At 52.2% G+C, this 24263-nt stretch overlaps 4 protein-coding genes and 1 pseudogene across 4 annotated transcripts in view; 3 read left to right on the top strand and 2 right to left on the bottom strand.

Annotated features, from left to right (window-relative positions):
- Nucleotides 1-2544, top strand: part of LOC146421343 (uncharacterized) — a 95707-nt gene extending 93163 nt beyond the window's left edge. The window contains exon 2 of the mRNA XM_085047426.1: nt 957-2544. Within this exon, the coding sequence (XP_084903552.1) occupies nt 984-2312 (1329 nt within the window). The 5' untranslated portion in view covers nt 957-983 and the 3' untranslated portion in view covers nt 2313-2544. The remainder of the gene's footprint in view (nt 1-956) is intronic.
- The window catches only part of LOC146421328 (uncharacterized), a 238099-nt gene that overhangs the window by 79921 nt on the left and 133915 nt on the right, over nt 1-24263 (top strand). The gene's annotated exons all lie outside the window — the stretch shown is intronic.
- Nucleotides 1-24263, bottom strand: part of LOC146421331 (uncharacterized) — a 144333-nt gene that overhangs the window by 28735 nt on the left and 91335 nt on the right. The window lies entirely within an intron of this gene.
- The window catches only part of LOC146421339 (uncharacterized), a 30258-nt gene continuing 17959 nt past the window's right edge, over nt 11965-24263 (top strand). The window contains exon 1 of the mRNA XM_085047497.1: nt 11965-12828. Within this exon, the coding sequence (XP_084903623.1) occupies nt 12028-12684 (657 nt within the window). The 5' untranslated portion in view covers nt 11965-12027 and the 3' untranslated portion in view covers nt 12685-12828. The remainder of the gene's footprint in view (nt 12829-24263) is intronic.
- On the bottom strand, nt 20074-23384 carry LOC146421342 (uncharacterized; annotated as a pseudogene).

Below are 24263 nucleotides of genomic sequence, written 5' to 3'. Positions count from 1 at the left end.
GAAGGGATGGAGGAGGAGGAGGAGGAGGGATGAGGAAGGAGCGGGAGAAAGGCCGGAGATCCGAGCAGGAGGAGGCGGGAGGGGGAAGGGGGAGAGAGGAAGAGGAGGAACAGGAAGAGGAGGGGAGAGGAAGAGGAGGAGCAGGAAGAGGTTGGAGAGAGGAAGAGGAGGAGCAGCAGAAGCAGCGCGGAGCTCTTTGTCTGCCGCGGCCCCGGGAGCATCGGCCCCCCGCATGCCGCAGGTGAGGGGGAGGAGGAAGTCGCCCCAAATGTCTCGGGGGTCCCCGAGCGGCGTTTTTTCTGGGCGGGTGTTTGGAGCTCGCAGCTTCCGGGATTGAGCCCCAAATCTCGTGAAGGGTCGCTGGGAGGGTTTGATTGTGCGGGGGAATGTTTGGATGTGGCGGAAGGCCAAAGCTGAGGCGCCAGTGGGGCTTTGGGGGATATTTTGGGGTCTGCAGGTGGGCACGGCCCGGTGTCGGGGTGGGAGGGGGACATGGGGCATGGGGTCCCCCCGGGAGAGCGGTGGAGGGGAAGGGCGGGAGCCCCGGAGTGGGGTGAGCGGAGAGGGGCGATCGCGGAGCTGGGGGAGCCCCGGCAGGCTGGAGAGGGGGGAGCGTGGATAAGGGGGAAGCCTGGGATCCCTGGAAGCACGTAGCAGAGAATGAGGGGAGAAGGGACCCGTGGGACCCCCAAAGCCCCCGGATCATCCCTAAGCGGGACCCTGGAAAATAGGGAAGCCCGGGAGCCACGGGAGCCCCATGAGTGCAGGGAAGGGAGACCCTGAGGAGGCCAAAGTGCAAAGAGCAGAGAGGGGGAAATGCTGTGAGGGTTCTGAGGTGAATGGTGGTGGTTTGGGGTTTTTATGGACACAAACCCCTGGGAGAGTTGCAGAGCTGGAGGTGGGCAGGAGGAACCCCCAGGGCAAGGCGCTGAGCCCTTGTTTTTTCCCCAAAGCAGGATTTGTCATTGCCAAGGCATGGCCGAATGGAGGAGAAGGAAAAGTCCCGGAGATGCAGCCGGAGCTCGGAGCTGGGGGAGAAGCCTGAGGGCAGAGAGAAGCCCCACAAGTGTGGGGAATGTGGGAAAAGCTTCAGGCAGAGATCTGATCTTATCCGGCACCAGAGGATCCACAGTGGGGAAAAGCCCTATGACTGTGGGAAGTGTGGGAAGAGCTTCAGCCAGATGTCCAACCTGATGCAGCACCAGGTGATCCACACTGGGGAAAAACCCTATGATTGTGGGAAGTGTGGGAAGAGCTTCAGCCGGATGTCACACTTGATCACACACCAGGTGATCCACACAGGGGAAAAGCCCTATGATTGCGTGGAATGTGGGAAGAGCTTCAGCCACAGCTCCAACCTGATCAAGCACAAGAAGATCCACACCGGGGAGAGGCCCTATGAGTGTCCCACGTGTGGGAAGAGGTTTCAGACCAGCTCCAGTCTCCTCCTCCATGAGTGCATTCACACCCAGGAGAGGCCCTTCCGCTGCCCTGACTGTGGGAAGGGCTTCAAGCAAAACTCCACCCTCATCACCCACCGGCGCATCCACACTGGGGAAAAGCCCTACGAGTGTGGGAAGTGTGGGAAAAGCTTCAGGTGGAAATCTGAGCTGATCGAGCACCAGAGGATCCACAGAGGCAAAAAGCCATATGAGTGTGGGGAGTGTGGGAAGAGCTTCAGCCAGATGTCCAACCTGATCACACACCAGATGATCCACACAGGGGAAAAGCCCTACGAGTGTGGGAAGTGTGGGAAGAGCTTCAGCCGGATGTCCACCCTGATGCGGCACCAGGTGATCCACACTGGGGAAAAGCCCTATGGTTGTGGGAAGTGTGGGAAGAGCTTCAGCCAGAGCTCCAACCTGATCACACACCAGAGGATCCACACAGGGGAAAAGCCCTACAAGTGTGGGAAGTGTGGGAAAAGCTTCAGGCACAGATCTTACCTGATGCGGCACCAGGTGATCCACACTGGGGAAAAGCCCTATAATTGCGTGGAATGTGGGAAGAGCTTCAGCAACAGCTCCAGACTGATCAAGCACAAGAAGATCCACACCGGGGAGAGGCCCTATGAGTGTCCCACGTGTGGGAAGAGGTTTCAGACCAGCTCCCATCTCCTCCGCCATGAGCGCATTCACACCCAGGAGAGGCCCTTCCGCTGCCCTGACTGCGGGAAGGGCTTCAAGCACAACTCCATCCTCATCACTCACCGGCGCATCCACACTGGGGAAAAGCCCTATGGGTGTCCCGAGTGTGGGAAGAGCTTCTCAGACATGTCTAACTTTACTCAGCACCAACGGAAGCACCAGTGAGGGAAGCCCTGCGAGTGTCCCGAGTGCAGGAAGAGCTTCATTGCTGCTCCAACTCCATCCCCAGTGGGAAGATCTGCACTGGATGATCCTCAGTGACCCCTGTTGGGCAGAATCCTGGTGACCCCCATTCCAGGTGATCCCTGTTGGGTGAGGGGAAGGTGTTTTAAATGGTCAAATTTTTTTTTTTGTCCTGCTCTGAGTTTGTTAGCAATAAATTCAATTCACATATCCAGTTCCGAGCCTGTTTTGTGCACAAAGGTGTTTGATGAGGGATCTCTTAGCCAGGTCCTTCTATCAACTCAGGAAGCCTTGGTTCAATTTTCTCTCCCCATTGCAGCTGTGCAGGGCAGTGAGAGAGCAGCTCTGCTCGGTGCCTGGCATGGGGCCAGCGTCACCCCACTGCAATGTGCCATGGCCTCGTGTGGCCCTGTGCTCTGGAGCCAGTGCTGCTGTTGCTTTTTCCTTCCTGATGATTTTCTCTTTTGCACCAAAGGCTTGTGAAGTGCCCCCGCTGTCCCTGGCGTCCCCTGGGCGCCGGCAGCCACGTCCCTTGGCCTGCTCCCCCTGGGCCGTTGCAGGGCGGCTGGCGGAGGCTGGGAGCTGCCGTGGGGGCCGGGGGGCTGCCCCGGGGGCTGCGTGCCGAGGCGGGGCCGGGAGGTGCGGAGAACTTGGTCGCTGTTTGCAGAGCAATGGCGCCTTGGGCCCGGGCCCGTTGCAGGGCTGTTCCACATGTGCGGCTTTGGCCTCGGCCAGCCCGGGGGGCACTGAGAGCGCGGGGCTTGGGCTGTGCGCTGTGCAGAGCCCGCGCCTCGCTGCCCTTGGCTGGCTGTGCTGTCACTCGGGATTGTCCCAGCGCCATTGCTGCTCGGTGCCAGCGAGCGGGGACAAGGCCGGCGCCGGTGTCGACCCCAGGCAGGCAGGCAGGGCTTTAGTGGGGCAGCAGCGGCGCCATGGTGGGAGCGTGTGTGCGGCCCGGGAGCGGCGGCAGCGGGCGGAGCCCGGGGAGGCTGCGGCGGAGCTCGGAGAGGCTGTCCCAGCGCAGGTGGGAGCCGCGCTGCCTTGTGCCGGGGCTCGGGGCTCGCTGCGGGCGGATGGAGGGGATGAAGGGGGCGGCAGGGGGGCTGTGGCGGCTTCCTTCTCCCGTCTCCCTCCCTCCCTCCCTCCCTCCCTCCCTGGCTGTGGCGCCGTGTTGCCGCTGGCCTGTCATAATGTTAGAGTAAAACAGCAGCGATTCCAGAGCACTGCTGCTTTTGAGAGTGAAACTCCTGACATTTCATGAGTGGTAAATCTGACCCCAAACAAAGCCTCAAATATTCAGGAGATGACAAAATTCACAGTGATAGCAATTAAAGATGAAATCAGCTACCAGGGAGGGGGAGGATTGCTTTGGGTTTCAGTTCTTCAACCTTCATTAGGAAGATTGGGAGCAAATCCAAGTGCATTTTGTGGAAGGGTGGACTTTGGGATCCTCAGGTGAAACCCAGGACTCCTCCCAGCTCTTTCTCCTGGCAAGAGCAGAGAAATTGTGAAGAGAACCAGAAGTTTCTGCCTCTGGGAAATGGAAAATTGGGATTTTTGGTAGGCACAGGAGCTGTTTATTCCAAATTAAACACCCTGCAAGGGGAATGAAGTGGTGATTTTGTCACAACTGTCAGTGAAATGAGCACCTTTTCCATCTAATTGAATTCAAAGTGGGGAAATGATGGCAAATTAATGGATTTTTGCACCTGCCCAGCTCTCCAGAACGTCATTATTAGGAGGAAATTTACTGGAAAAAGGGTTTGAAATTCTCTGATGTTAAAGTTCTGGATTTTGAAATTCCCAAGGTTAAATTCAACTGAGCAGGAGACAAACTGTGAGGGAGTTGCAGACTTGCCTTGGCATGTTCAGGGCATGGATCAGGAATTATTGATTATGATCTGGAGTTTTGAAATTACCCATAAAGATTTTATTGATTTGGCTAATCATACTTGGGCTGTGCTCCAAAAACAAAAGGAAACACTGGTAATTCTGGCTCTGGGCTTGGCAGGTCCCAGGGATCTTTTGAATTATTCACTTCTGAGAGCCAAAATCTTTCCCAAGGTGTTCCACCACAATTCCCAGTGGCTCAGGGAGGAGTCACTGCCAATTTTCCTGAACAGATCAGTGTTCTGAGCCAAGGATGGCCCAGCTGCTAGTGAGGAGTCACAGCCGTGGAGCTGCTAAATCAGGATCCCAAAATTCTCTCTGGGACAGAGCCTGAGGTCTGTGGGACACAGGTGGGACAGAAGGGTTTGGGACACCAGAGGAGCCACTGACTGAGCTCGGTCCTGTTGTACAGTGGGACAGGAAATTACCTTTGAAATTCAAAATCCTGCTGTGCTTCTGTTGGGCTCCAAAATCAGAAACACTCCAGACAATCACAAGAAGTTTATTCTAGCCTAGCTATGTTTAAAGGCAAGCCTGACTGAGAACCCAGATTGGAAACAACACAGAAAGAAGTAACTGGGTTTTTTTTCAACAGAAAATGCATTGCAGGATTTGCACTGACCACCCTGAATGAGGTTATTTAATCTAATGCTCTGCTCTGCCATGAGTTGTTTCAGCACAGAAGGACTAAATGGTTGCTTTAACATGGACATTGCAACTGAGGGAAAGAAAAGTAAAGATCTGGAGGGATTCTAAGTGTGGTTTGCCTTAGTGCACTCTGAGCAGAGAGAGCTTTGTTATCAGCAGAGTTCATGTTGATCTAAGACTACAGGAAGTGCAAAACCAGCTGAAGTTTCCGTTCTGCACTGCAGAGCACAACAGAGAACCAAACAGGATGAAAATAATGAAATTATTTGGCTCCCAGGGCCAAAAACAGCCGCAGAGAAAAGGAGCACACATTTTTGGTTTCCTGACAAGAGATCACTCCACCAGTTATTAAACCTGAGCATGGTGCAAGAGTTTGTCAGTGAACTGAAGTGTTAAATTCTAGACATGTTCTAAGACAGGATTTAATTCCAAAATAACTGAAATTGTTCCTTCAAAGACTCAGAAGTGTGGCACATGTAGAAGAAATAACCCCAATACTGTGAATAAAGTGTTGGGGCTCTCAAATCTGGAAATTCCCAATGAGGTTTTTGGAAAATTGACTTCAAAGAATTTCTGTGTATTAAGAGTGATAATTGTCTTAATTGGTGCAATTTCCAGGTGGCTAGAAGTGTTTCCCTGCAAAAGCAGTAGTGAAAATATTGCTAAATCAAATCATTGCACACTTTGGAACTCCTCCAGGAATGTCCTCAGCCAGAGGGTCCCATTTTATAGCAAGAACAGTGGGACAAGTCAGCAAGGCTTTGGGAACTCTGTGGGATTTACCCACTCCACATTGGCCACAAGGTACTGGAAAAGGAAAAAGGATTAATTCTATTTTTAATTTACAACTCAGTAAAATCTGTCAGGAATCCTCACTGGTTTGGGGAAAAGAGCTCCCAGTTTTTGCTGAGAATAAAGAGCCAACCCAGGATCAGAGGAATAAATAAAGTCCTGTCGTCAGCTGCTTTATCACTGACCTTATCAAACCTCACCCAGGCCAGGGATAAAGGTGAGCCAGAGATCAATTACTGCCCGCTCTGGGTGTGTCAGGATTTCCCCAGCAGAATCCTTGCCACACTGTGGTGGGAAACGGAGTGGTAACTTCTAAACAGGTACAGAATCTTAGAAAATTTACAGACTGATCAAGGGCAGAGAACAGGAATTTTCAGTTCCTCTGAAGATGCTGCATGGAGCAAGGAGCTAAAAGATTAACTAGCAGAACAGGTAAAAGTGTATAAAAATGTGCACAAAGAAGGATAAATGTGAACGGAAACAGGGCAGAAATAGACAGGAATACTTCTCTTGCTCCAGCCGGGGCTCCTGCCGGGGCTGCAGGGGAATTCCTGCTCCATCCCGGACTCATCCGCAGCTCGCAGCGCCGTCAGCTCCAGGTCACGCCGAGCCTGTTCAGGGCAGCAGAGCTTCCTTCCTGCAGCTTCTTGCTCAGCCCGTTCTCATCCGAAGGACTGTGCAATAAAACAGCCCGGGAGTGACACAGCAAGGGGGATGAGTCTGAGTCAAATTCACTGCCCGCTTCTCGTCCGGATCACCTCCTTTCTCCCATCTCTGCACATCTCTGCAGCACCCACTGCTGCTCTCGGGGAGGGAAACACAAACGCCGTTCCTCTCACATCGCATCGCTCGTGCAGCACAGTCGGCACTGCCGGAGAGTCTCTGGAGACCCCCGGGGAGCTCAAAAACAGCCTCAGAGCAGGTGGGAGCCGCGCTGGCTTGTGCCGGGGCTCGGGGCTCGCTGCGGGCGGATGGAGGGGATGGAGGGGTTGTGGTGGCTCCCTCCCTCCCTCCCTGGCTGTGGCACCGTGTTGCCGCTGGCCTGAGGCCGCTGAGGGAGCGGCTGCCCGCGGTCTCCTTGCCGCTGCTGCCTCGGCAGGAGGCGGTGCTGGAGCAGCGCTGGCTCGTCCCGCTTGCTGTCGGTAGAACAGAGGTGTCTCTCCTGTCCCCGGGTCGCTGCGCTTGGGTCACCGCCGAGCTCCGCCGCCTCCGAGCTCCGCCGCCTCCGAGCTCCGCCGCCTCACGGCGCTCCGGCCGCTGCCGCTCCCGAGCCCTCACTGACCCTCCAGCAATGGCGGTACAAGGGGCGGCACCGAGGGCGGTGCTTGTCCCCGCTCTGGCCAGTCAGCGCACGAGAATGAGGAGTGACGGAACAATCAGCCAATGGGAGTGAGGTGGAAGAGCTCTACACAACGACAGAATCGCCCCGGTCGCTCCAGGCACAATCCCGGGGTTGTGGCCGAAATTCTCTTTTCGGCTCCTCAGCCCTGCAATGTCCCAGCCCGGGCAGGAGGACAAAGAATCGCTGCTGCCCTGAACCGGCGGGAGCTCGGTGTGACCTGGAGCTGCATGTCCAGCTCGGTGTGAGCTGTGGGTGAGGCCGGGATGGAGCAGGGACTCCCCTGCAGCCCCAGCAGGAGCCTAGGCCGGAGCAGGGGATGCCTGAGAGAGACCCTGAGCCATGGGAAGCTCCTGCAGAGCCATGGAAGTGGCTGCTGGCGGGACTTGTGGGGGATCCCTGCTGGAGCAGCCTGTTCCTGAGGCATTGTGTGCTGTCGAGGGACACCAGGGTGAGGAGGACAGTGTCACAGCAGTTTTCACCTCCCGCCGGTACAGAGCAGCAGCGGTTCCTTGGCCTCCAGCACGGCCCGAGACATTCCAGGCCTTTTTCTCCTCCGACATTTTAAAAAAGCCGAAGGGGAGATTCCTGCCGCTCAGTGTCCTCTTTATATAGTCTTTTGAGATCCCGCCCCCCCCATTGCCATTGGCTGATTCTGCCGCCACTCCTCGTTCTCGAGCTCTGATTGGTCAGAACACAGCTGAGGGACAATCCCGCCTTGTCCCCACATCGCTTTGATTTCCCACAAAAAGCCAAAATCTCCCCAAACCTCTTGAGCTGAGCGGAGGAACGGACAGGGTTTGGGCAGAAAACTCCCAAATCGTTGTTCCCCAGGCTGGGAAGGACAAACGGAACCAAACTGATTTGGGAGCTCCCAGCAGCTCCTCTCTGCCGGCCCAGCTGAAGGCCTCGCTGGCTGCTGGAGGCTGCACGGGCAGACTGGGAGCACTGGGAAGAGGCTCTGGCTCGGCTGAAGCCCCCGGGGCAGGGGCAGCAGGGCAAGGGACACGAGGGACACAGGGATGCTTCATAAGCATTTAATAAAAAAATAAGAATATTATAAAGAATACAACAATAACAGCGACATTGGCGCTGTACATACTGATGGGGGTCACACAACAACATCTCACAAAATCCTCTGAGTTGGAAGAGACCCACAAGGATCAAGTCCAACTCCTAAGGGAATGTCACCTGTGGGTTCCAATCACAACCCTGGCATTATTTTGCACTCTGCTCCCACAAAGGTCACATTACCATGGCAGCAGATGTTTCAAATCTGTATCCACAGTGTTATATCAATATATACAAGATTAGTGTATAAATACAATGTTAGAAGAACAGGTAGTTCTGTATCCACAGTATTATATCAAGATAGACAAGGTTAGTATATAAATACAATGTTAGAGGAACATGTCATTTTGTATCCAGAGTGTTACATTAATATATGCTAATATATATAAGGTCAGTGTACAAATACAGTTTTAGAAGAACATGTAGGTCTATACTCACAGTGTTATATTTTCATATACATGTACAAAGCTAGTGTGTAAAAACAATGTTAGAAGAACATGTAATTCTGTATCCAGAGTGTTATATTAATATATGGTAATATATATATAAGATCAGTGTACAAATACAGTTTTAGAAGAACGTGTAGGTCTACACTCACAGTGTTATATTTTAATATAGAGATACAAGCTTAGTGTATAAATACACTGCAAGTGCTGGAAAAACATATTTGAAATCCCTTTCCATATCAATATATATATAAAAGGTCACTGTAGAAACATGTAGTGCAAGAGAAACAGGAAGATTCCTGGAACGGCTCCAGAGGGACACAGGAACACCCAGCCCAGGCAGCCACAGATCAGCTTCCACATCATCTCCTCTTCCTACAGATTCATCTCCTTGAGATCAAACACTGAGGTGACTCTGCAAAGTGCACCGAGGTGACCCTGAGAGTCAGTGCAAGGCAGGTGCTGCAGCTGAGGAAGGAAATCCCCGTGCTGGGGGGAAGAAGAGGCTAAGCTGTGAGTGCTCAGCACAGAGAAGGTAATTCCTCCATCCCCAGTTACAGCTCAGTTTGGGCTCTGCTGCACAGACAGTGCAGGTGATCTGTGCAGGTTGTACTCCTAAACTTTCCCTCTCGCAGGAACACACACTCTCCATTGCCAAGGATCTTTAACCTGTAAGGAGGAGCAGAGAAAGAGGTTGTGCTTTGTCCTCCCCAGCAGGAGAAACAGTGCTGCTCACAAGGGACAGTCCCAGCAGCCCTGTGCCCCCCAGGGCCCTGCCTGTGCCCCCAGGCCCTGCCTGTGCCCCCAGGACTCATGAGGAGCTGAAGCTGCTGCCATCCACCCACTGCAGCCGCTGGCCCTGTCTGTGCAGCCCGAGCCAGGAATCAACATTCCTGCTGAGGCAGAACAGGAACTCCTGGCAAGGAGAGAGGAGCAAACAATGGACTCCTAGCCCAGGAGCACCCCAGGGTCCCCTTGGCCTTCCCAAACCCCCCAAACCCCTCACTCACCATTTCCTTGCCAGTGAGCACAGCCAGGGAAGCCTCGAGCTCGGAGCACCGAGCCTTAGCCTGATCCCAGGAGAGACGATGCCTCGAGAGGAAGTAGCAGATCCCGTTGTACCCAACCCAGCCATGGGGACAGGCCAGCAGCACCCGAGCTGCAGGGTTAACTGGAGTAACTGGAGTCTCTCTGTGTATTCTCCCTGCAGAGGGAAATGGAGAAGAATGTCTGAGGATTCTCCCCTCAGGCAGCAGTGAGCCAGCAGTGCCCCGAGGGGTTGGGCTGAGGCTGCTGCTCCTCCCTTACCTGACACAGCAGCCAAGGACACCCCCAGAGCCACAACCAGGGCTAGGAGCACAACCAGCACCACGATAAACTTGAGGTGGGATCTGATCCTCTGGCCTGGAGCTGGAAAGAGCAGTTCGTCGTGAGGATGGAGCTGTCCTGAGCAGGCTCAGCCCTCACATCTCCCACCCGACGCCCAGGGAACAGAGGAGGGACCCTCAGCCTGTGTGCCACTCACTGAGCTGGCAGCAGGAGAGACACGGGATGGGGACACAGCCAGGAACAAGGGACACAGACAGGGACAGGGGACACAGACAGGGACAAGGGACACAGACAGGGACAGGGGACACAGCCAGGAACAAGGGACACAGACAGGGACAGGGGACAGCTACGGCTGAACTGCCCAGGCACAGGCATGTCAGTCCCAGCAGAGCACCACGTCTCTTCCAGAGCCCTGGACACAGCCACACCCTGCCAGCCCTGTGCTCCTGGACTGACACTGTCCCCTTCCTAGAGTCCACCCGTGAGGGTTCTTTTGAGTTCATTCCTGGTTGCTGAAGTGCTGTGGACTTCCAGCAGATCCTTCACACTCCAGTCACACGGGGTCGTGTGTCCCCCCAGCCCTGCTGTCACTCTGACCCCGCCCGGCTGCTCCCAGTGCTCCCAATAAAGCTTCCCAGTTGGCTCCGGTCGCGTTTCTTGGGGGGCACTGGGGACGGACTTGGGGGGACCCCGCCGTGGGGCTGTGATTGGGGGGCAGACCTGACCCCGGGATGGATCGGGAATGGGGACCCCCGTGTGTCCCCAAGTGTCACCCCGCTCTGGGGGCATTGGGAGGCAGCTGAACACCGACACGGCACACAGCGATCCCCAAAAAAGGCGCTGAGACCCCCCTGAGCCCCCCAGAACCTCCAAACCCCATAGAAAAACAGCCCCGAAAAATAGCCCCGTGAAAATGAGCCAATGGGAGAAGGCGCTGAGCGATTCTGATCCAATCCGAGCTCGCGGCGCTGATGACTCTCCAGTTCCCAGGCAGACCCGCAGCGCCCAGCGCTCCCCACCCCAACCCCACCTGCGCCCCTCCCTCGCCCCCAGCGCTTCCCGCCAGCCCAATTTGGGGAGGGGGCGCGTGGGGGGCGCCCAGGCCTGGCCCGGAGCCCAGCGCTGCCCCAGCCCGACCTGCCCCGGCTCCATCCCGGCTCCTCCCGCGGCATGCGACGGCGTGGGGAAAAGGGGGGGAAAGGGTGGGCGCTGGGCTTGGGGGGAGAAGGAGAAGGGATGGAGGAGGAGGAGGAGGGATGAGGAAGGAGCGGGAGAAAAGCCGGAGATCCGAGCAGGAGGAGGCGGGAGGAGGAAGGAGGAGGAGTCGCGGGAGGAGGAGGAGAGAGGAAGAGGAGGAGCAGGAAGAGGTTGGAGATAGGAAGAGGAGGAGCAGCAGAAGCAGCGCGGAGCTCTTTGTCTGCCGCGGCCCCGGGAGCATCGGCGCCCCGCGTGGCGCAGGTGAGGGGGAGGAGGAAGTCGCCCCAAATGTCTCGGGGGTCCCCGAGCGGCGTTTTTTCTGGGCGGGTGTTTGGAGCTCGCAGCTTCCGGGATTGAGCCCCAAATCTCGTGAAGGGTTGCTGGGAGGGTTTGATTGTGCGGGGGGAACGTTTGGATGTGGCGGAAGGCCAAAGCTGAGGCGCCAGTGGGGCTTTGGGGGATATTTTGGGGGCTGCAGGTGGGCACGGCCCGGTGTCGGGGTGGGAGGGGGACATGGGGCATGGGGTCCCGCCGGGAGAGCGGTGGAGGGGAAGGGCGGGAGCCCCGGAGTGGGGTGAGCGGAGAGGTGCGATGGCGGAGCTGGGGGAGCCCCGGCAGGCTGGAGAGGGGGGAGCGTGGATCAGGGGGAAGCCTGGGATCCCTGGAAGCACGGAGCAGAGAATGAGGGGAGAAGGGACCCGTGGGATCGCCAAAGCCCCCGGATCATTCCTAAGCGGGACCCTGGAAAATAGGGAAGCCCGAGAGCCACGGGAGCCTCATGAGTGCAGGGAAGGTGAAAAGAGTAGAGAGGGGGAAATTCTGTGAAGCTTTTGAGGTGAATGGTGGTGGTTTTGGGGTTTTTATGGACACAAAACCCCTGGGAGACTTGCAGGGCTGGAGCTGGGCAGTAGGAACACCCAGGGCAAGGCACTGAGCCCTTGTTTTTCCCCCAAAGCAGGATTTGTCATTGCCAAGGCGTGGCCGGATGGAGGAGGAGGAAAAGGCCCGGAGATGCAGCCGGAGCTCGGAGCTGGGGGAGAAGCCTGAGGGCAGAGAGAAGCCCCACAAGTGTGGGGAATGTGGGAAAAGCTTGAGGCGGAGATGTGAGCTGATCGAGCACCAGAGGATCCACACAGGGGAAAAGCCCTACGAGTGTGGGGAATGTGGGAAGAGCTTTAGCTCGAAATCTGGGCTCATTGTTCACCAGAGGATCCACACAGGGGAAAAGCCCTACGTGTGTGGGAAGTGTGGGAAAAGCTTTAGCCAGATGTCACACCTGAGTGAGCACCAGGTGATCCACACTGGGGAAAAGCCCTACCATTGCAGGGAATGTGGGAAGAGCTTTGGGTACAGCTCTGCCCTGATCCAGCACAAGAAGATCCACACGGGGGAGAGGCCCTTTGAGTGTCCCACGTGTGGGAAGAGGTTTCACACCAGCTCCAATCTCCTCCGCCATGAGCGCATTCACACCCAGGAGAGGCCCTTCCGCTGCCCTGACTGTGGGAAGGGCTTCAAGTACAACTCCTACCTCATCATGCACCGGCGCATCCACACTGGGGAAAAGCCCTACGAGTGTCCCAAATGTGAGAAGAGCTTCTATACAAAATCTCACTTGACTCGGCACCAACGGAGGCACCAGTGAGGGAAGCCCTGCGAGTGTCCCAAGTGCAGGAAGAGGTTCATTGCTGCTCCAGCTCCATCCCCAGTGGGATGATCCCCAGTGATCCCCGTTGGGCAGAATCCTGGTGACCCCCATTCCAGGTGATCCCCGTCGGTAGGGGGGAAGGTGTTTTAAATGGTAAATTTTACTTCTTCTCCTGTTCTGAGTTTGTTAGCAATAAATTCAATTCATATATCCAATTTCAAGCCTGTTTTGTGCACAAAGGTGTTTGATGAGGGATCTCTTAGCCAGGTCCTTCTATCAACTCAGGAAGCCTTGGTTCAATTTTCTCTCCCCATGGCGGCTGTGCAGGGCAGTGAGAGAGCAGCTCTGCTGGGTGCCTGACATGGGGCCAGCATCACCCCACTGCAATGTGCCATGGCCTCGTGTGGCCCTGTGCTCTGGAGCCCGTGCTGCTGTTGCTTTTTCCTTCCTGATGATTTTCTCTTTTGCACCAAAGGCTTGTGAAGTGCCCCTGCTGTCCCTGGCGTCCCCTTGGCCTGCTCCCCCTGGGCCGTTGCGGAGGCTGGGAGCTGCCGTGGGGGCCGTGGGGCTGCCCCGGGGGCTGCGTGCCGAGGCGGGGCCGGGAGGTGCGGAGAACTTGGTCGCTATTTGCAGAGCAATGGCGCCTTGGGCCCGGGCCCGTTGCAGGGCTGTTCCTCATGTGCGGCTTTGGCCTCGGCCAGCCCGGGGGGCACTGAGAGCGCGGGGCTTGGGCTGTGCGCTGTGCAGAGCCCGCGCCTCGCTGCCCTTGGCTGGCTGTGCTGTCACTCGGAATTGTCCCAGCGCAATTGCTGCTCGGTGCCAGCGAGCGGGGACAAGGCCGGCGCCGGTGTCGCCCCCAGGCAGGCAGGCAGGGCTTTAGTGGGGCAGCAGCGGCGCCATGGTGGGAGCGTGTGTGCGGCCCGGGAGCGGCGGCAGCGGGCGGAGCCCGGGGAGGCGGCGGCGGAGCTCGGAGAGGCTGTCCCAGCGCAGGTGGGAGCCGCGCTGCCTTGTGCCGGGGCTCGGGGCTCGCTGCGGGCGGATGGAGGTGGTGGAGGGGGCGGCAGGGCGCCTGTGGCAGCTTAATTCTCCAGTGTCCCCTCCATCCCTCCCTCTCTGTGTTCAGAAGAAGTCTGTGTACTCTGGACAATAAGTTCACTAAATTTCCTGGTGCTCCAAGGGTACAGGGTTTCCAAGAAAAGGGCTCAAGTAGTACAACCAAAAGTAATTTATTTGGGCTATGAAATCAGTGCTGGGCAGCAAACTTTGGGACGAGACCAGAAAGAGGCCATTTGCCAAACCCCAAAAACCTTAACTGTAAAGGAGCTATGGACTTTCCTGGGGATGACGGGATGGTGTGGCTTTGGATCCTTAGTTATGGGGTCCTTGTAAAACCTTTGTATGAGCTCATCAAAAAGGAAAGCAGAGATCTTCAGTGGAAGAAAGAGGCCATGAGGGCCTTGAAACAACTGAAGAATGCCCTGATGTCAGCTCCAGCTTTGGGACTTCCAGATGTGAGGAAACCATTTTTTCTCTTTTCTCATGAGAAGCAGGGGATTGCCCTGGGAATACTAGCACAAGACCTGGGCCCATATCGACGGGCAGTTGCTTATCTGTCTAAGCAACTAGACGCAGCAGCCAAAGGATGGCCAGGGTGCCTCAGGGCTAAACAGTCGTGCTAAACATCCAAGAGGCACGCAAGTTTACCTTGGGCCAGAAAATGACTGTGTTAGTGTCCCACACAGTGTCTGCAGTGCTGGAAGTGAAAGGCGGACAGTGGCTTTCCCCACAGAGGTTCCTGAAATACCAACTCATCATGGTGGAGCAGGACGATGTGGAAATAGTGGTCACCAACATGGTCAACCCAGCTTCTTTCCTCAGCAGAAACAACGGGGAGCAGGTGCACCACGACTGCCTGGAAACTATTGAAGCCACATATTCTAGTCATCCAGATCTGAAGGATACACCTTTGGATGATGCAGAGACCTGGTTTACCGATGCAAGCAGCTACGTCATCAGTGGAAAGCGACATGCAGGGTATGCAGTCACCACCAGCAAAAAGGTAATAGAATCTGGACCCCTACCAATAAACACTTCTGCCCAGAAAGCTGAAATAATTGTTTTAACCCATGCTTTGGAAATAGCCAAAGGGAAAAAGATAAACATTTATACAGACTCAAAGTATGCATTTGGAGTTGTACATGCACACAGAGCCATTTGGAAGGAAAGGGGACTGTTGAACTCACAAGGAAAAAACATTGAACATGCACAAGAGATAACCCGGCTGTTGGAAGCAGTCCAGCTACCTGAAAAAGTAGCAATCATGCACATCTAGGCACACCAGAAAGTGAGCTCAGAATTGGAAGAAGGAAATGGTCTGGTGGACAGAGAGGCAAAAGAAGCAGTGAAAGGTGAGGTGACAGCTGAAGGGGCTTTAATTCCAGATGGCCAGATCTCCCTAGAAGGTAAGCCAACCTATAACAAAGAAGACAAATAACAAATCGAAGATCAGAGTGGGTCATGTAATGAAGAGGGTTGGGCTATTACTGAACAGGGGAGGTTGGTCATTCCCTCTTATTTAGTGTGAGCACTAGTAAGAACAGAACACCCAAAGACACATTGGGGAATAGATGGCCTACACAAATATTTAATTGAAAGAATTATTGCCAGAAATTTATATGCTACCATCACACAGGTAACCCGACAGTGTGACCTTTGCCTCCAGACTAGCCCTAAAAATATCCCCAAACCAAAATTGGCCAGATTGGGAAAGGGAATGGGCCTGGACAGCAGTGGCAAATTGATTTCTTTGAACTCCCAAGAAAAGGGGGGTATTGGTACTTGTTGGTATTAACACATACCTTTTCAGGATGGCCAGAAGCCTTTCCCACTAGAACTGTCAAAGCCTGGGAGGTAACCAAGGTATTGTTACAAGAAACAATACCACGCTTTGGAGTTCCAGCCACAATGTCCTCAGATAGAGGACTACATTTCATTACAAAGGTGGTACAACAAGTTAGCCATCATTTAGGCATAGATTGGGAGCTTCACACCCCATACCACCCACAGTCCAGTGGTCAGGTGGAGAAAATGAACCACCTAATCAAACAGCAAATTGTGAGATTGGGGCAAGAAGCCAATTTACCCTGGCCCCAATCTCTTCCACTTGCATTATTACAAATCTGAACTAAACCCAGAAGTAAAGAAAAATAAAGTCCTTTTGAGATGCTCTATGGGAGACCATACGGAGTACAGAAAGGACTATCCACCCAAGCTGGGGAGGAAACACTGACCGCCTATATGGTGGCCTTGAGTAAGCAACTCAGGAAAATTGAAAAGCATGTGCCTGGAACTCAGAGTTGGGGCCTAGACAGCCCAGTACACAACATTCAACCTGGAGATTATGTTAAGTCTCTTACAGAGAAAACTTTGGAGCCACAGTGAGAAGGACCATTTCAAGTACTCCTTACCATTTTCACTGCGGTCAAAATCAAAGAACAGAACGCCTGGATTCATCATACTCGAGTGAAGAAGGCTCCAAGGACCCCTTGGAAAATGGCTTCTAACGATAATGAACTGAAATTGAAATTTACCCAGGTTAAATGAATGCAATTAGAAAAGTTACTTTCTTTGGTGTTCTCACAATTATAACCGTACTTCAAGAAAAAGGAGGTACTTTCAACCAGGGCAATGCTGAATGGCCTTGGTCACAAGCCCTCATAGGGCATACCAGCTTTCAGGAAACTACCCTATAGACAGCCGTCCGGATTTGGCTATAATTGTAATGCATGATGATGAAATTTACCACTCACCTGAATGGGTTTGGAATCGAGAGGAGTGGATCATGACCCTATCTGGTATCACTAATGAAAAAATCCAGGTGGGATGCAGGAAAATAGAACCTGGTTTTCAATATGAAAAAGCCTCTTCTATTACAGTTTTAGCCATTTTTTCGATTTTATTTAGCATTTAAAAACCACACTAATATTTCAAAATAAATATGTTTTATTAAAAATTGGCAAACTGCAAATTTAGAATCACACATTACATGAGAACAACAAGGGTTTATCTGTGACAGTAACACAATTAATGCCAAAGATATATGCTTAGATGTTGAGCAAAGCATTTGCCACTTTGAAGTTCACCCGGATACTAGTCAGCAAACAGTACTTGTATATATTGGTCAGGGTTGTGTTTGCTTAAGAACAATGTGTGTTCTCATAAAAATAGATAATGACAATGTTACTTTGGATGTTAGGAATCATTCTAATTTTTGTATTTGTAATTTTGTGAAGATCATTGGGTGTGACTTTTTGTATTTGGCACCAGTTGTATCTTACCAATTGATAAAATCCAATTACAGAATGTATCATGAATTATCATCAACACCTATTGGGATGAACCTTACGCTGGTAAGACAACTGGTAGAACATGAACACTTAATTAACATCCTAAAAAGAATTCAAAAATTTGAAAGAAAACTTTAATAACCATTCACCATGATACAGAGGAAATAAGCAGAGTGTTACAAGGAGCAAGAAAGGATGCTGATCACCACTGGTGGGATATGCTTTTTGGATGGTCACCTACTGCAACTGGTATCCTTAATACATTATGTCAGCCCATGATTGTTTTACAAATTTTGGTAGGTATTAGTCTTGTGTTATCTGTTCTGCTATTTGTTTGGAATTGTAGGATGTTAAAGAGGCTATCCATTTAAACTACTTTATCAAATGTACATGGTAAGGCATTGAGAGATAGTTATCGCAGAAGCTTGCTAGAAGAAGAATCCATTTAGTAGTAAAAGAATTTACTAGTTTTATAAAAAGGGGGGACTGATTTAGGGTAAAATAGAAATTATTAATTTAAAAGAACTAGAAGCTGGATAATAATAATAATAATAATAATAATAATAATAATGATAAGTTTTGAACTGATTTAGAAGGCCAGAGATTGGATAATGATTTACTATGATTTGCTTGCTGAAGACAATTTATTATTCGCTTAATGACTTTGTGCCTACCTAGTATCGGGGAGGATAGACAGAAGAGAGCCAAATAATTGAGAAACTCTACGGAGTGTGACCGAACATCCTGCTCTCGGACCCCAGAACTGGTACAAGTTGGCTCTCAGGCTTGGACTTGGACCAACAACCAGGGGAGCATGCGCAAGGGAACAGGGTGAAGAGTTTATCATGAGGAAGACTATAGATTACGCCCTCATTAATCATTTGGGACCCTTGCCCACATTAATCTGAGACGCTGCGCTTGCACGAGCATATTTAAATGAACTTTGAACTCATTATAGTAGGAAGCGGGGATAGGTAATGAATATGTATAGGGGCTTTGCCTAACTTTATGCATATGTAATCTATAACCTAATATAAACCAAGTGAAATGCTGCTGAGGTGTGCATGCTTTTGGAGGGGCTACCCCCCATGCACCCCAGCTGGAATATACACATACCTACTTCATAACTATCTGAGTTGTGGAGTCAATCCACGCCTCAGTATGTCAGCTAACACGGTGGCCAGAAGCATTTCCAACTGCTTCAGCAACTACAGGATCGGTTATTGAGGTATTTTTGGAACAAATAATTCCGCTGTACGGAATTGTTGAAGCAATAGACTCAGATAGAGGAACTCACTTTGCAGGAAAAATTCTTCAAGGGGTCATGGCTGCTTTAGGCATACAATGGAATCTCCATACCCCCATGCACTCCCAGAGCTCAGGTCGGGTAGAAAGAATGAATGGAGAGATAAAGAAACACCTATTGAAGCTGGTAATAGAAACTAAGATGCCATGGGTATGGTTCTTGCCACTAGCTCTAGCAAGAATAAGGGCCAGGCCCAGAGGAGATATTCAGTTATCTCCCTTTGAACTGATGTTTGGAATTCCTTATCCTTGTAGTTCCCAACCTAGTGGGGGGTAGAGATAAGTGGTGTATATTTAAAACAATATGTGGCCCAGATACTGTCTCTTGTGAAATCTCTTCCACAGGAAGCTCAGCTGGCACAGATCCTGCCTTTGGACTTGGCTGTTCACAACATCCAGCCAGGAGATTGAGTCCTAGTTAAGGCGTGGAAAGAAGCACCACTGGTGGCGAAGTGGCGTGGACTTTTCCAAGTGTTACTGACCACAGAAACAGCTGTCAAGACAGCAGAACATGGATGAATCCATCACACCTGGGTCAAAGCCTCTAAAGCCTCAGAGATTTGGAGATCTCAGCTGGAGGAAAAGGATGGGAAGCCATGACTGACTCTCTGCAGGAGCGGACCGGAGCAGTGACCAGTGCGTTGACATCAGGGGAATCCCTGTGTACCTACCATGAACTGTCTGCTGAAATAATCTGTGTGGGTATCCCTCCTTTCAAAGCTCCAGTCACTGTGGGGGGGGCAAATCCTTGCTGTCTTTATGTTAAGTGGTTTCTGTGCCTACACTCGCCACAAGTGGTGCGGAAGATAATGTAAAAATTAGATTAGGTTACTAGATTATACTATTAGAATGTTTTTCTTAATAATATCACCTATATATTGTCAGTTAGCTTTAGGCCAGAAGTGGGAGAATCATTTTTTAACCCTAGGAGAAGAAGTAGCAAAAACCTTTAACCTCCATAACTGCTGGGTCTGCGAAGGGCCAGGAGGATCTGAAGAATAGCCATGGGTGGGCAGTGCTGTCGAACCTAAGTGGTGGGTCAGCACCCTAAGTGAGGTACATAACGGAACGGGGTTTTTGGAAGAAGAAGGAAGTCCATGGCGACTTCATTCCTCTGAAAAGGGCTTTTATTGACTCAACACAACAGGGAGTGTATATGTGGGAAAAATGTTTGTGACTGGACTTTATCTTTGGTTTTAGATTGTTGGGCCCCCAACTGTCCTCCTTACGATTGCTCCAAGTATAGAGGCAGATGGAATCAAACACATTACGCTCACTAATGGTAGCTGGGTAAGGTGTTCCTACCATGATTACCAAAGGGATTTTGAAGGATGTAAAGCAGTGGGGAGGGACTAGTTTTTTGACCATTTATTTTTAACCTGTCCCCGAGATAATTCTACCAGTAGGAAACATGTTGTCCGTGACTATCACTGGAAGTGGCAACACCGGAATGGAACCAGAACCCTTTTTAGTAGATTCTGGTCCAGATCTAACAAAACAGATCTGGGATGTAACTGTAAGTAGAAACCCCATGTACGAGCATGGAGATGCAAATATTGTGACTCTTATGGTAAGGTAACTGTTGTTGGGGGACCGTTATGATGAAAATTGGAAAGACCCCTTTGCTAACGAAGCCTGGGCCTTGAAAGGGCATTATTGGATTTGTGGCAAATATGCTTATTGCAGGTTGCCTCTAAACTGATCAGGGATATGTTATGTAGGGTATATTAAACTGTTGTTCTTTTTGTTACCACAAGTTCAGGGAAATCAGTTAGGAATCAAGGTATACAATGATCTAATTAGAGAAAAGCAGTCAATAGATATATCCCTAGTTAAAGGGGAAAAAAGTGGGGATAAGAACAACGGCCACCAGAGCGAATTATACAACACTATGGACCAGCCACTTGGAGTCCTAATGAATTAATATCAGATGCCAGAGAACCCATTTATAATTTAATTCGAATCATTAGATTACAGGCTGTGTTTGAAACAATAACCTACCAGACAGCTACAGCTCTTGACCTTCTTGCTGACCAATCCACTCAGATGAGGAGTGCGATACTTCGACATCGGATGGTACTAGATTATCTATTAGCAAAAGAAGGGGGAGTGTGTGGAAAACTAAATGCCTCAAACTGCTGTTTGCAAATAGATGACAATGGAAAAGTGGTGAAAGAAATAACTAAGGGAATAAGAAAGCTAGCTCATGGACCAGTCCAAACGTGGAAAGGATGGGAATTAGACATGTTTTCATGGTTACTTGATAGTCTATGGATTAAACAAATGCTCTTTTTCCTCTTATGTGCTATAGCAGCTCTGATCTTTCTACCATGCTTGATAACCTTGCTTAGTGCAGCTCATTCAGCATGTGATTAAAGGAATGGAAGTAGTAGCTATGCCTACTGATCTGGAAATAGCTATAAGAGGACAAAAAATGATGTCACTACAAATAATTACGAAACCAAAAAATACCCAAGAACACACAATCCAGTCAATGATAACTAAAGTTTGTTTAGACAATTATTGAGAAAATAAAAAGGGGAGGGATTGAAAAGAACAAGGGAGTGTCTTTACAAACAAATGGCTGGTAAAGATAAGACCTGAGTCTGCTGGTAAGATGACTTTGATACTGAGAGATAGAAGAAACAATGGGTAGGATTTCCATAGGAATTTCCCTAATTAAATTTACCTGAAACTCTGTTAATAAACTACAAGAACAGAGACACAAGAAGAAGAAGAAAAGGGGAATGTATATTGGGGATGTCTGTATTATGGGGGGATGTATATTAATTAGGCATTCCGGGAAATCTGTACCTCTTGAGTACCTCAGCCAATGAGGAAAGAGACAGGGAATCTGCAGCTGGGAAATAAGGATAGAAAGAGGCTGTGTCCTCTATCAATTTGAGAGAGACCTCATGGGAAATGCCCATGACCTCTCCCTTGATTCATGAATAAAGTTATAAGACTCCTCTGTCTCCTTTTTGGACATTAAACTCTGGCGTTTGTGGATTAATTTTCCTGACACAGCCCATGGCAGCGAGGCGCGGGCTCTGCACAGCGCACAGCCCAAGCCCCGAGCTCTCAGTGCCCCCCGGGCTGGCCGAGGCCAAAGCCGCACATGAGGAACAGCCCTGCAACGGGCCCGGGCCCAAGGCGCCATTGCTCTGCAAATAGCGACCAAGTTCTCCGCACCTCCCGGCCCCGCCTCGGCACGCAGCCCCCGGGGCAGCCCCACAGCCCCCACGGCAGCTCCCAGCCTCCGCCAGCCGCCCTGCAACGGCCCAGGGGGAGCAGGCCAAGGGACGCGGCTGCCGGCGCCCATGGGACGCCAGGGACAGCAGGGGCACTTCACAAGCCTTTCATGCAAAAGAGAAAACCATCAGGAAGGAAACAGCAACAGCAGCGCTGGCTCCAGAGCACAGGGCCACACGAGGCCATGGCACATTGCAGTGGGGTGATGCTGGCCCCATGCCAGGCACCCAGCAGAGCTGCTCTCTCACTGCCCTGCACAGCTGCCATGGGGAGAGAGAAAATTGAACCAAGGCTTCCTGAGTTGATAGAAGGACCTGGCTAAGAGATCCCTCATCCAACACCTTTGTGCACAAAACAGGCTCGGAACTGGATATGTGAATTGAATTTATTGCTAACAAACTCAGAATAGGAGAAGAAGTAAAATTTGACCATTAAAAAACCTTCCCGCCACCCGACAGGGATCACCTGGAATGGGGGTCACCAGGACTCTGCCCAACGGGGGTCACTGGGGATCATCCACTGCAGATCTTCCCACTGGGGATGGAGTTGGAGCAGCAATGAAGCTCTTCCTGCACTCGGGACACTTCTTTCACTTGTGCCTCTGTTGGTGCTCAGTCAAGGTAGAGCTCCTGGAGAAGTTCTTCCCACACTCGTCACACTTGTAGGGCTTTTCCCCAGTGTGGATTCGCTGGTGCCTGATGAGGGTGGAGTTTTGATTGAAGCCCTTCCTGCAGTCAGGGCAGCGGAAGGGCCTCTCCTGTGTGTGAATAACCTCATGGCAGAGGAGATGGGAGCTGGTATGAAACCTCTTCCCACACACCCCACACTTGTAGGGTCTCTCCCCTGTGTGGATCATCTTGTGCTTTCTCAGGCTGGACCTGTGGCTGAAGCTCTTCCCACACTTTCCACACTTGTAGGGCTTTTCCCCTCTGTGGATCCTCTGGTGGTCGACGAGCTCAGTTTTCAATTTAAAGCTCATCTTACATTCCCCACACTCGTGGGGTTTTTCCCCAGTGTGGATCACCTGGTGCCGCCTCAAGTGTGATATGTGGCTGAAGCTCTTCCCACACTTCCCACACTCGTAGGGCTTTTCTCCAGTGTGGATCCTCTGGTGCTTGACAAGCTCAGTTTTGGTTATAAAGCTCATCCTACACTCCCCACACTTGTGGGGCTTTTCCCCTGTGTGGATCTTCTGGTGCTTGACCAAGGTGGACCTGTCGCTGAAGCTCTTCCCACATTCCCTGCACTCATAAGGCTTTTCCCCGGTATGGATCCTCTGGTGCACAGTCAGCTCAGATTTCTGCCTGAAGCTTTTCCCACACTCTCCACACTCGTAAGGCTTTTCCCCAGTGTGGATCCTCCGGTGGGTGATGAGGCTGTCATTGTGCTTGAAGCCCTTCCCACAGTCAGGGCAGTGGAAGGGCCTCTCCTGGGTGTGAATGTGCTCATGGCGGAGGAGATTGGAGCTGGTCTGAAACCTCTTCCCACACTTCCACACTCATAGGGCCTCCCCCCAGTGTGGATCTTCTTGTGCTGGATGAGGTTGGAGATGATGCTGAAGCTCTTCCCACACTCCTTGCAATCGTAGGGCTTTTCCCCAGTGTGGATCCTCTGATGCTGCATCATGGTAAACACCTGGCTGAAGCTCTTCCCACACTTCCCACAATCATAGGGTTTTTCCCCGGTGTGGATCTTCTTGTGCTGGATGAGCTGAGATCTCTGCCTGAAGCTTTTCCCACATTCCCCACACTTGTGGGGCTTCTCTCCGCCCTGAGCTCCGAGCTCCGGCTGCATCTCCGGCCGCCTTCCCGGCACAGTGAGGCTCTTTCCGCCTCACAGCTCCCTGGGCTGCGTTTGCAGCTCCTCCTCGGGCAGCATCTCCGGGCCTTTTCCTCCTCCTCCATCCGGCCACACCTTGGCAATGACAAATCCTGCTTTGGGGGAAAAACAAGGGCTCAGCGCCTTGCCCTGGGGCTTCCTCCTGCCCAGCTCCAGATCTGCAAGTCTCCCACGGTTTTGTGTCCATAAAATCCCCAAACCACCACCATTCAGCTCAAAACCCTCCCACGATTTCCCCCTCTCTGCTCTTTTCACTTTGGCCTCCTCAGGGTCTCCCTGAGCTGCACTCATGAGGCTCCCGTGGCTCCCGTGCTTCCCTATTTTCCAGGCTCTCGCTTAGGGATGATCCGGGGGCTTTGGGGGTCCCAGGGGTCCCTTCTCCCCTCATTCTCTGCTCTGCGCTTCCAGGGATCCCAGGCTTCCCCCTTATCCACGCTCCCCCCTCTCCAGCCTGCCGGGGCTCCCCCAGCTCCGCCATCGCCCCTCTCCACTCACCCCACTCCGGGGCTCCCGCCCTTCCCCTCCACCGCTCTCCCGGCCGGACCCCATGCCCCATGTCCCCCTCCCACCCCGACACCGGGCCATGGCCACCTGCAGCCCCCAAAATATCCCCCAAACGGCCATTGGCGCCTCAGCTTTGGCCTTCCGCCACATCCAAACATTCCCCCCGCACAATCAAACCCTCCCAGCGACCCTTCACGAGATTTGGGGCTCAATCCCGGAAGCTGCGAGCTCCAAACACCCGCCCAGAAAAAACGCCGCTCGGGGACCCCCGAGACATTTGGGGCGATTTCCTCCTCCCCCTCACCTGCGCCATGCGGGGCGCCGATGCTC

This window comes from Lichenostomus cassidix, unplaced genomic scaffold (assembly GCF_008360975.1).
Source record: "Lichenostomus cassidix isolate B80296 unplaced genomic scaffold, HeHo_3.0 HiC_scaffold_33, whole genome shotgun sequence".
NCBI lineage: Eukaryota > Metazoa > Chordata > Aves > Passeriformes > Meliphagidae > Lichenostomus > Lichenostomus cassidix.
The sequence above is the reverse complement of the archived record's forward strand: the minus strand, read 5'-3'. Positions and strand labels throughout refer to the sequence as shown.